Consider the following 12,347-nt stretch of genomic DNA (forward strand, 5'->3'; position numbering starts at 1 on the left):
CATTTGTTTGTAAGCTAGTCATGATTTTTCTGCCACTCGCGTGTATTATTATACTCTAGTGTCTGTCTTCTAACTGTTCTGGACAACCTCAGAAGTAAATGGTATAAATGCTACCGAGATAACAACAATAAGAGAATTATCTCACACGTCATGCAAATGGCAATCTGTATTCAAGAGAAAATAGTTTCTAAGCCCCCCATAGTTATTTGATTGTGCGTGCATGGGTAAATTTTTTCTACCACTCGCCAAAATATTGCAGATAGTGGTGAAACTCAATTTTAGCTACAGTACTACAAAAGGATATTATTCATTCGGATGTATTGAAATTTGATTTTAATCTTCCTTTTGCATGGTTAATAGTTTACCACTTACGTGTCTTCGAAAGTTATAATATTGATAAACCCCTATAGACGAATGCTATATTGACGTGGGACTACGTCTTTGTTTACTATACTGAGATGCATTCTGTGAAACTGTATATGAAACTGGCAAGTGTTGCGTCAGATTTCAAACGTTAATAAGAGTATAACTACATGATGGACAGCAATAACCAAAGTGTTGTTGGATAGATAAAATCTAGAACAATTTTGTTATATGCTAGTTATCACCCTAATTTCATTGCTAAGCGATAAAATTGATAAGTTTCAATGACAAATTTACGCGAACAATGAACCAATTACATGCAAGCATTCCTAGCACAGACGACGTGAATGGACACCAACCGTTCCCTGTGATATTCTCTGTATCAATATCGAAAAGAAAATTGACAGCGTCTCCCCGTCCCAATAGGTCCATTTATTTTTGCTTGCATGAGCTTAGACTAATATGATGTCTCGAAGGTAAAAGTTTTCCGAAAAGTTTGAAACAATCCCTATTCTTGAACGATTCCTAAACCTGTTGTCAGAACGTAATAAAAACTGATGTCTTGAAAGAAAACATGCTGGTATAAGCAACAGTACCAGTGGAGCAGAGAGCCGCAGGTCTCTCGTCGTCTATGATTGTAGCGGTACTCTTCTAATCGTATATTTCAGCGGTACACTTCATTCGTACTGCAGCGCGCGGAACAATTCGTATTGCAGTGGCACAATTCTGTTCGTACATTTCTATTCGTGTGCAATCGAGGAAAAATTGCAATGCTACTGCTGATGGTGATTGAAAGTTTATCTCATAAATATAATTACCATAAATTACTCAACAAGAATTGTACATTTTTGCAACGGTTATAAGTTGTATTTATTAAATTTTATATACGATATTCACTAAAGAATCATGACCGGATAGTAGCAGAAGATTGAATTCCGAAATATACAAATTTATAGAAGAGTAAGAGCCGGTGAATGCTTGTGAAGTTTTGGTCCATTTACTAAGATTCATTCTTACATTTTTTTATTTTTATTTTTTTTATTTATTTTATTTTTTTCTTACATTTTAAAATTGTTAGATGATATTTTATTATTTTAAACTTAACCATAATAAACGTTTATTAGCTGTCTTCGTAATACAGCGATTATAATTTTGGGCAAATAAAAAAAATTCTCAAGCAAAAAACAAAAATGAATTTGTTGATTGCTACCATTTTTTTATGGAACTTGTTGTTAATTTTGTTTAATATATCTTCTTATGTTTGCTAACTGATGAACTTTCGTAAGGGCTCCCATATTATTTTGAAAGTAAGATTTGATTTCAACAGAGTTTAATAAGATAAAACCATTCATTATGATAACGTAAAAAATTGATAACAGAAGCATTATTGAATTTGGTTTTTGAGGATATAGAGTTAATACTGACTTTGACGCATTACGAGAAATTCTTGGTGCTTCTTCAACAAGAACGATAAGCTTGTGCTTTGTCAAATACATGTTTTTTTTATTCTCGCTTATTTTCCGTCGGTCTAGTTCCGCCACTGTTGTGGCCAATCACCGACGCCCAGGGAGGCGACTCCACACCCAGGACCCTAACTCACGACCCGTTTATTACATGTTACATGTTAATACATGTTGTTTGCACAAAAAATTCTACAGGCATAATATCGCCATATATAAACGATATTTTTCCGTGTGTTGTTGAATATATTTTTTAAAATAGATTTCCAGGGAAGGCTGAAAATAATAGTACGTAAGTCACCGAGCAAACACATTGGTTCTGTCTGCGGACTCTGTATGTTTTGAAACAAAAAATCCCCTAATTACAGTGTTTAGTCCCACGTCACCATTTCATACAATCCTAGGGCTGAACACCTTGTATTTTCTTACTAAGACGCTTACAATTCCTTAGATTAAATAGCACTCCGTTTGTTCATAGTGAAATTCTGATTACTGTAGTGCTCAGATGTGAAAAACTTATTTTTACTACTCGAATTGACAATATCTGGTCGTCCCTGGAAGGACAGATGGTTTTAGTTTTCACAAAACTGGGGACATGCCTGTATGAAAACGGTGCTTCCCACATAAAAGAGTGATCTAAAATCTAGCGCTGCCGAGGGTGCTATTTACTCTGTTGGTCCGTTTGCTATGGAAAGAAGATATTTGAAATCGCCACCTGCTGTAGCCCTGCTTGCTGCAAATCATCCTCTTGCAACAGTGATCGAATGTACCGTAGTCGCTGCAATTACCGATAGTGCTAACCGCTGCTGCTATCAGCTGCTACTAAGATTGTTCTTACCACCATCCATTAGTAAAATAATTGGTTTGAGCAGAAGCAAGCTTGTATATAGCTCAAAGAATGCGGTTGACTTTGTTGGGAAAAGCAAGCATTGAGTGACCTAACAGAGATTGAAATCTGTATTTCAACAAGGCTTGCCATTTTTTATAGCACAATAGTTCAAATCAACAAATTACAATTTTCTGCATTTGGGCGAGTGCATACATGATTTCCCGATCGATAACTATAAAATGAAGGAAATCGACGGGAAACTGACTGAGTTTTAAACATTTAAAAGTGACGTTCTCGATTATTTCCATTTTTCAATTTATACCCCCATATATGTTGCCGTAAGACGTAATTCTACGTCAAAAATATATTCCTTAATAGTGCCTATTTTGAAAAGTTCACAAAAGCTTTAAGCAACTAAATTGTCTCAATTCTCAACTTTTTTCTGTAGAGGATGTTAAATCGTTAATTTGCTATATTTACGAAGAAGCGGTAGAAAAACTATTTACAAAAATTGTAAGTTGCTTATGCGTGCATAAATTGCATCAAACGTTAAAAATATGCTGCTCCAAATATTTTGGTATAAAAAAGTGTTTCGCCGTCTTTTGAATTTTGTGATTTTTACCGTTTCAAGGTAACTACCCAACCCTTATCGCCCCCCCTCCTCTTCGTCTGACGCACAATTTAATAGGTGTGTCCCGCATTGGAGCTTCAACTATGTGGTCACTTTAAGCTTTAATTTAGTTTAAAACGTACCTTATATATCGTAACTTATATAAGCCCTCTTTTCCCTTGTTATATCAGTATTTTTCGTTCTGTTCATGTAGTTTTGATCGGAATAGCGTCGAAACAAGACGCTTTGCGCAAACGCATAGTACAGTTCTAACTGAACTGCTCAAAAGTCTGGCTCTAAAGTTACCAACCATTAAAAAAGTGAAAATGTTCCGGTTTCTAATGTGTATAATTTTCTGCAAACCTCAACAACAATTCGCAAAGATTGTAGTGGAAGATCGGCTAAGGAAAGGACTTTCTTCTTGTCTGAACTATGGTTCTTCCCAGTGGTTTGGCTATCATTCAAGATGTGTTCAGTATCGCCCAATCGAAGATATCTTTGGGATCTCGACCTCCTTGGTGCACAAAAATAACTGGAGAGCAACAAACTGCAAACGGTTGATTGGTAAAATCAAAAGATGCATTCGAAAAGTCGACATGAAGCCCGTAAACTGTTTTGTTCCGGCATCATTAAAAGGTTTCGTCGAAAAGCCCATTACGGACCTTTCCCAAATTTTCATTGTTTTCGTTGATATAGAATGTGTCAGTTCTTCATTAGGTTCCCCTCATTTGATAGCAACAGAGAAAAAAATCAAGATTGTAGTTTTCACCCGTTATGTTTGTTTATATATATATATATATATATATATATATATATATATATATATATATATATATATATATATATATATATATATATATATATATATAAATATATATATATATATATCTGTATATATATATATATATATATATATATATATATATATATATATATATATATATATATATATATATATATAACTGCATTTTTGAATTCCTAATGCTTCAAATGCATGTAACTTTGCTATGATTAAAAGCAAAGTTCGTCATCGACAAGTGAGAAAAATTTCAGACAAAATTTCAACTTGTAACTTTAGAACTGGAACGAAAAATTCCCCCTTTAGTAACAAATTTGCTACTGAAAATATTATTACTCCCATCTCCAGTCAAGTAACAACACATACGGTTGTGTATTTGGCACTTGTTACTAGTTTCTCTCGTGTATTAGTTTGTTCGTGGTAAATAAAATGAATAGAGAACACACGTGTCAAGGTCTGCCAGGTATATTTTTTTAACCACCATGCATGATGCAAATATAGATGATTTTAAACCTTCATATGCTCCTTGAAATCACATTACGATCTGTAAACTCTATGCGTTAAGGCAAAACATAAACATTTAATTTTTTACAAGCGGATGCAAACCGCGTTTTATACGCAGCCTGATTGCTTTATAGAAACGAGAAAAAAAAGCAAAGTTTTGAACGAAACGAAATTTGAAAAATCAATTTCCCCTGGTACCCCATTGGTTATGTCATGCGATTAACAACAATTCGAATGTTGGTCTCGAAGTTGATCATTGACTAAACTAAGCAACGGTTTATTTACACAGCACCTTACCGTTTCACGGTAAGCCGTATCATTAATGCGAGCAAGAAAACACTTTATCTCTTACGTTGTTCTCTCGTACTTTCTCCCTTTAATATTTTCCTGCACTCATATCCCTTCTATGACGCAACCCGTATTGAGAGAGAATGACGTGAGCACGCCAAACCACTGTCCTGCTGGCTACATTATCATGTCATTGATTCAGGTTACTCTCTCTCTCAACCTTCCTCTCTCTACAATATTCACAAAATTCACATAAAGAAAAAAGCCCCCAGGAGAAAATATTGGCTACGCCAATAATGCTAAGCAGCTTGTAGGTAACGAGTTACACAGCTGTATTTCAATCTATTTTCTAAGCACTTAAAGTGGTAGTATGGTTCTTAACTGTGCAATGTGCAATCTATACAAAGTAATTGAAATTAAACTTCCGGATGATGCCTCCTGATATCACGCATTAAACATCGGCTAAATATTTTTATTAAATTTTTTGCCTTATTCTCAAGCATTCCATGTACTAAATATCCTGATCTTTATTCTATTTCTAACCTATTCTATTTCTAAGTTCATTGTTTTGAATTTCATGCTGACTACGGTCAATTAGACGATTTTTTCCTGTGAAAGTATTATGGTGTTTTTGTATTTACGGCTCGAGCTAACAAAGCATTCACCTAAGAGTTCTAGTAAATTTTTAAAGGTCTATCTGTGAGCACTCCATCAATTTCAATATTGAACCGTTTTATAACATCGGCACTTACATACAATTCAAAAGTACCAAAATGAATATAATTTTTACTTCTTTGGCAAAAAAAAAATCTTGAACAAATCAACGAATCAAGGTCACCAACTCTATCCACCACTGGTATTTACACTGCTGATTTTTGAATATAAGATAAATTTCAACCACCACACAAAAAAAAACACCAAAAATCAAGCTCACCTCATTTGAAGACCCGCTACGGTTCGGTGCATGCAGCCAGCAGCACATGGCCGTACAAATCAAACACGCTCCTGCTGTTGATACAAAAAGAAGAGAAAAAATAACTCAATTATGTCATCGTTTTAAATCAATCAATCAACCTCTCAACCCTACCAAGAATACACGCCACTCCCGTATACCGGATCGGTTCCGAATAGTTCTCTGCAAGTCCGAGCCAGTTGACCAGAGCGCCCACGCACAGCAGTATCATTCCATACCGGTAGGGCCGCTGCGTCCGGCGGGATTCCTCCAAGGACATGACTGTGAAGCAACAAGAAAACAAAACCATCATCAGCTACCGACAGATTACTCTTCTGACCCAAAAAATCAGGGTCACTGTCAAGGTGAGTTGCACACATCACACACAAACACGTACCGCAGTTCAATCGGAGTCACTGCGGTCTTCCGAAATCTTCAACGGATTCAACGCAAGAGAAAAAAAATGTGTCTAATTGATCAATCAAACTGCTTATTTTTACTTAATCGGCACTTAGCGATACACCCCGTGGAAACTCAAAACCGGCGAAGGAATAATAAACAAAGTAAATCTGGTGTACAAGCTTCGAACCTCGCCAACGACTGAATGCTGCCGGGGGTTTACAACCGACATTATACATAAGCTAACCGATAGGCAGAGGAAAACGTCACCGCTGCTGTGCGCGCGGCAGCTTCGTCATTATCCTGAACGAGCGACGAACCGATAAGCGCAACAGGTGATTGGAAGGCCGAAGTGGGCGCCGGCCGTTCCCTGTCCACCGATAGCCGTAATAGCTGTTAAATGGAAAAAAATTAACGATCGAATATTCCGACGCAAGTGCTACGTCATTAGCGTAACCGGAGCGTGGACTGTATTGGCGCGACAATAGTGGTGTGTGTCGTAATATTATGAAATAGATAGGTAGAACTTTGTTTGGCGTAATGGACCTCCCCAGTTGTACTGAATTAATATTCATGCTTGGAAGTCTATAGTATTATGTTGTGACGCTTGTTAAAGTTCAATAATTCCAATACACCGTTTTGGTTCCACCCACATGTTCGGTGCAACACAATAATTATTATTGTTGTTGTTATTCTGATGCAATATTTGCTACCTTATGTCGTAGAATTTCAAAAACATCCCAGAACAAGAAATTTCGTATTGTCCGCTGTTAAGTGGCGGCGCTGCGAGAATTGAAAACGTTTTAGCACCAAAACTCGAGTAAACATAAGTCAAATTGTAAAACGCTGCTTCAATTCCGCTGGGTGGCATGGGAATGGCGCGCGCCGTAACATTGTTAATTTTTTTGTTGATACGAGCAGCGAATACTTGGCTAAAGCGAAAAATGCGGCGTCTTCATCAGTCGTCTATTCTCAGTTCACCTGTCTTGTCGTAGAATAATACTGTATGCGGGTAACGCGATATAGTAAGAATGAAATGTGAATAGCGAATAATTTTGCTCACTTTCCGAATGTGTGAACCCCAAATTCAATTATTAACTGTTGTGTGATTTCGTACCAAAATAGAGCGCCGTGTAATTTTTGCACAATGACAATTCTCGCACCTTACGCATACACCCATCGGACAGGTAGTTCAACTAAACAGGGTCAGGTTGGATAGTTCCGTGAATATGTGAATTTACTCCTGCTTTCCGTATGCAGCAACGATCTGTCATCACGCAAAATCCGTTATGGCGACAAATACGAGGTGAGAAAATATTCACTGTGCAACGATTTGATAAACAGTAAACCAAGGTCAATCTAATTCTGCAGTCCTTGACTGAAAAGGTAGCTTGTCACTTTTGCATTCTTCTCGCACTTATCTTTTTTAAGGTTTTCTGGTGATTGCAAGGTTAAGCGCCAATATTTTTTAAAAGAAAGTTACGTATCTGACATTTTATGAATTTTTTTCGATAACATTCTTGCAAACTTTCAACAATTACCCGCATAATCAATAACCATAAAACGTGCCTAACAACTAGTCCGGGATATAATCCCGACTGTATGGGGTATCGTTAAACCATATGAATTATAATCCGTTTATGGTTAATAATTAAGCGGGTAGGACTTTCAATTGGCAGTATGTGATTCGCCTAGAAGGTAATAAATCTTAGCATTTCATTGAAATTACTTCAATTCTTATGTATTTTAATCACGTACACTGTATCAAATTTTGCGGGATAAATGACAAGAATATTTTTATTTTTAAACATATTAAATCGTTCTTTTTTGGAAATTTTTAAATCTTATGGAGATTGTGGATTTCTCAAAATTGAAGACAAAGCCATAGATTTTCGTTACTACGCTTTTTTTCTTGTTGGTTTGACAGAAACAGAAGGCATATCTCTTGTTGGTTCATTTGTTCAAAACGAAAAAGTCTTTGGTGGGCAGAGCATCAGAGCAATTTATGAACAATGAGGGTTGTTGTTCAAACAGATGCGTAAATACAAAATAGTATGGTATGCTTTTGACGTAAAACTACGTCTATCGGTAGCATTCTGGAATAGGAGTGCAAATTGAAACACCAGAAGCATCGGAAGTATCACGAAAATTGCTCGTTTTTAAATGCCTGTAACTCAGCCAGATTTTAACGGATTTCCATTATTCTTGCATCAGTCAATTGAAGAGTTATCAAACCGTCCACGAAAATGCGAAAAATGGTGAGTTAATGATGCTCACTATTGTACTATTGAAAAATGCAGAGTCTTGTTTTGAACACAAATTTCGACAAATCTGTAAGGCCAAATACGCTCCAACATAGATATTTTCGAAACCTGGATGATATCCAGAGGCCGGAAATCAACCATAAACGTCATTTTAAATTCCAAGATGGGGACTTTTAGTTTAAAGAAAACAGCCTAAAATGGCAGAAAACCACCCAATATGCATATTTCCGGAAACGCGATGATGTCCAGTGACCGGAACTCTACTGCAGACGGTATTTTGAAATTAACCCTCTAGTGTCCAAATTAGTTTTTAGACGGACTCCGAAAAAATCACTATGAAGCTTTATAAACATTTTTTTTATTTCTTATTGAAGCTTTTTGGAGGTTCGACTGAGGACCGTCTAAAGGCGGCATTGGGCACTAGAGGGTTTATGGAAACGGAATAATTCCAAAGGGCCTGTAATCGACCTTAGGCGCAGTTTTTAAAATCCATGATTGCAACTTCCGACTCATGGAAACCAGAATAAAATGGCCGAATACCACATAACATGGATATTTTTAGATGATGATTTTAGATGAAATTTGCAATCAACGAACAAGAAACAATTTTTATTTCTCTTATTATATCACTCTATGATGCAGTGGTATACCCGGAAATTATTTCCATGGAAAAAAGAGGTGAAAACTTGGGCGTGATACTATTTTTCAATCAATTGCTGTGAGAATGAAGGAAATCCGTGAAACGCGGCTTTATAGCATTTGATAGTGGACAATTTGGATGATACTACGTCGTTCTAGGTCCTAGATCTCATCTACACTGAGTAAAATCAAAGATTATTGATTCTCAACCATTTTCATTCTTCTAGCAAAGTCAGAAGTGTGAAAAGTCCTCAAACGAAGAAGTATCAAACCCGTCGAGCAATTACTCTGTAGCCTTTCGAAGTACTTTCGAGCATGCTAGTGGCACCAAAATTCACAGAAACAGTTGGAAACCTACAATCTTTCATATTTTTTCAATTTGAGCACTAGGGCAGAATTTTTCCGTTTTTGTTAACCTGTGCAAAGGTTCAACGATCTCGTTTATTTTGGATGTTTATTTTGGATTTCTCAAAATTTATTGTTCATTTAATTTTGATGCAAGTTGGAAGAATTGGTGATAGAGAAATGAAAAACTGCGATAGAAAGAAAAGTTAATAACATCTTGATTTTTCCCAACAAACGATAATGAACAACAGTGTGTCTTATCCCGGCAATGACAAATTCAAACCAAAATTTCTTTATTTGGCATGAAAATTAATAATTATAAAAATGTTTTGTGCTTAAACTGATAAACCATTGAAACGGCGTGAACATAAATTATATTGAATCAAAATCCAAATTTGAGTACTTCAGGTTAAATTATTATTGAACATGCTTACACAACTCCATGAAAGAGTGAAAAAATGACCCGAATTGTGGAAGAAAAAGTCGAGTTCTCCATTAAGACAACACTCCGGCTCACATTGAATCGTCTGTCAAGACGTTTCTTGCCAAATTGTTCTAGATCATCCGTCTTATTTACTTGACCTATCACCATGTGACTTTATTTATTCCCCTAGATCAAACGTGCAATAAAAAGAACAAGATTTCAGTTCGTTGAAACTGTGTCAAATGATAGGACTTTTAGCACTTTTTCTAACAATGAAAAATGCGCGTGAATCGTTGTAAAGATAGCGAAGGCGTACACAACAAAGGTACTTAAAACTAAATACGCCTTGCTTCGGAATAAAATGCTACACAGCAATAGAATTAAACTGTCATGTTCAATGACACGGTACGAAAATACACCGAGAATGACTTCAAATCTTCAATAAAAAATTTGTTCTTCTTAAAAATGGGTTTGGAGAGATCATATAGGGTAATGGTTCCATTATTCATCTCATTAAGCCGATATTCACGAAGAATTCCCAGATTAAACACCGAACTTTCACGAAATCATTGAACAAATAAACAAAATACGCTTACATGCTTTTATGGAATCGCCCAGCATTGGAAATTCACTGAACTTAGCTAGATTTATCCTGAATTATGTAAAACAAACCATTTTTCACAACGTTCCCATATTCAGATCAAAACCTAAATCACTGCTCAGTTATTCATCCAATGACGCCCCTATTGTCTTCACACTGTTAATCATGAATGAATCACTTTCAAGAGTGAACGTAGCCACGAACCGCCGTAGTAGGTTACCTTGGTATCCGCTGTAGTTGTTTACGTGCAAAATTGGTAATCTAGGTAACCTCTGCAGTGCTGTCGATTTATGTCAATTATGTCGGAATAATTCAACAATTTCAGTGTGAATTCTTCGTATTAACAGAAGCTGATATGGCAACTTTTCATTTTCTCCAACGCAGTGAAAACAGATAAAAATACATACAGTTGAAATTAAGAATTTGTTAAAACTCATCTCATAGATTTCTGCTAATTAAAGCTTATTCTTGGAAATTTGAGGTGAACATTTTGAAGATTAAAGTATTTTTAGTATAGTGAGTGATTTTGTTGAGTGATTGAAATAAAAATTGATCCGCTAGTGATGAAAAAAACTTTGGTTGGTGAACTAAGAAGAATCCATTCCATGGATTAGTTGATTAGCTTAGTTAGAAAACATGCGTTTTTTTTTCTAGTTTTCAATAGTGTTTTTATGTTGTATAAGATGAATATATGGGCTGAGATCAAGGACGGAAAAAATCACTCACTCGAAGAATCACTTCCGATATTTTATCGCATGGAATCGTTTTGTTGATTTTCATTTATCAACAATGATACGGCTGCTTAGTTACAAAAATTAAAAAGAATCGTTAGTGATAATTTCAGGAGAATCAATACTGAAAATTTTCGTTTCCTGAAGACGAAAATTCTCTCACCGATTTTTTTTTCAGTTCAATAGTTCCTGCAATTTTTAATCAACGAAATTTTAAATCAATTTTAAATCAACGAAATTAAATGATGCCATACTCTAAATATTTGTCTCACAATGATGTATAATTGGACTAATAAAATATAAAGCATAGAAAGTATCCAACTAGTCACTCGATAATTCTCTAATGTATTTCTTGGTTGAAACCTCCAAACTATAAGGCAATCGAAAGCGATAGAGAATCAGTTTGGACTACTGATTAATTATCACTTGAACGATTTTTCCCATCCTTGGCTAAGATTAATAATGGAACAGTTCCCCTATGACACTTAGCAAACAATAATATGAGCTGCTATTCAAACAAACATGACAATTTTGAACCCAGGCTTGAAATTAAGCGGGGGCAAAGAAAAAAAAGGCCCCGGGCCTCCCGACACGAGGAGCCCCCTAGTCCTGGGCCAGACGTTAAGATTAAGAGGAGGCCTTTTTTTACTCATCACCTTCCTTTTCAATACATTTCAATACATAATATTTTCTTACCTGTAGTTTTATTAAGAAAAGAGGGCCCCGCGAAAATATCTGCCCTGGCCCCCCCGAATCCGGCCCTGTTTGAAAAAGTTCTCATAAGCATCGTTTCGTGAAGAAAAAAATCATTACATTAAAGGGAGCTTTCATAATGAGGTGAAAAAATCAAAACAATGAGTAAGGTTATCCAAGTTTGTAGATTTTGTTCTTCATACTAATTAATTTGATAGGCTATATCTTATGGATGAGTATCTCAGCTATGTGTATTACAACAAATTTGACAAATCTGAAATACTTCGCAACATGTTAAAGGCACAACATTTTGTTTATCATCTATTGCAATGCTCTTGTTAGAAAAGCAACGATATCTTACACTTTGGTTTTGTTCTCCTTGTGCAGAAGCCAACTTCATTCTCTTAATGTCTTGCTCTGTTTATCTATCTTACCTCTTTGCCTTG

The 12,347-nt window shown here is 35.8% G+C and overlaps 1 protein-coding gene across 5 annotated transcripts in view; it reads right to left on the minus strand.

The window, feature by feature from the left end:
* LOC129726431 (uncharacterized) overlaps positions 1-12,347 on the minus strand; it is an 80,794-nt gene that overhangs the window by 4,862 nt on the left and 63,585 nt on the right. For 4 of the 5 annotated variants that reach the window (XM_055683115.1, XM_055683116.1, XM_055683113.1 and 1 more), the window contains 2 exons: positions 5,941-6,087; positions 5,788-5,861 (listed from right to left, as the gene is read on the minus strand). In XM_055683115.1, coding sequence (XP_055539090.1) covers positions 5,788-5,861; positions 5,941-6,087 — 221 coding nt within the window. Of the gene's footprint in view, positions 1-5,787; positions 5,862-5,940; positions 6,088-6,202; positions 7,510-12,347 lie in introns of those variants that run through there. The other variant, XM_055683118.1, reaches the window with a different exon arrangement.

This window comes from Wyeomyia smithii, chromosome 3 (assembly GCF_029784165.1).
Source record: "Wyeomyia smithii strain HCP4-BCI-WySm-NY-G18 chromosome 3, ASM2978416v1, whole genome shotgun sequence".
Lineage (NCBI taxonomy): Eukaryota > Metazoa > Arthropoda > Insecta > Diptera > Culicidae > Wyeomyia > Wyeomyia smithii.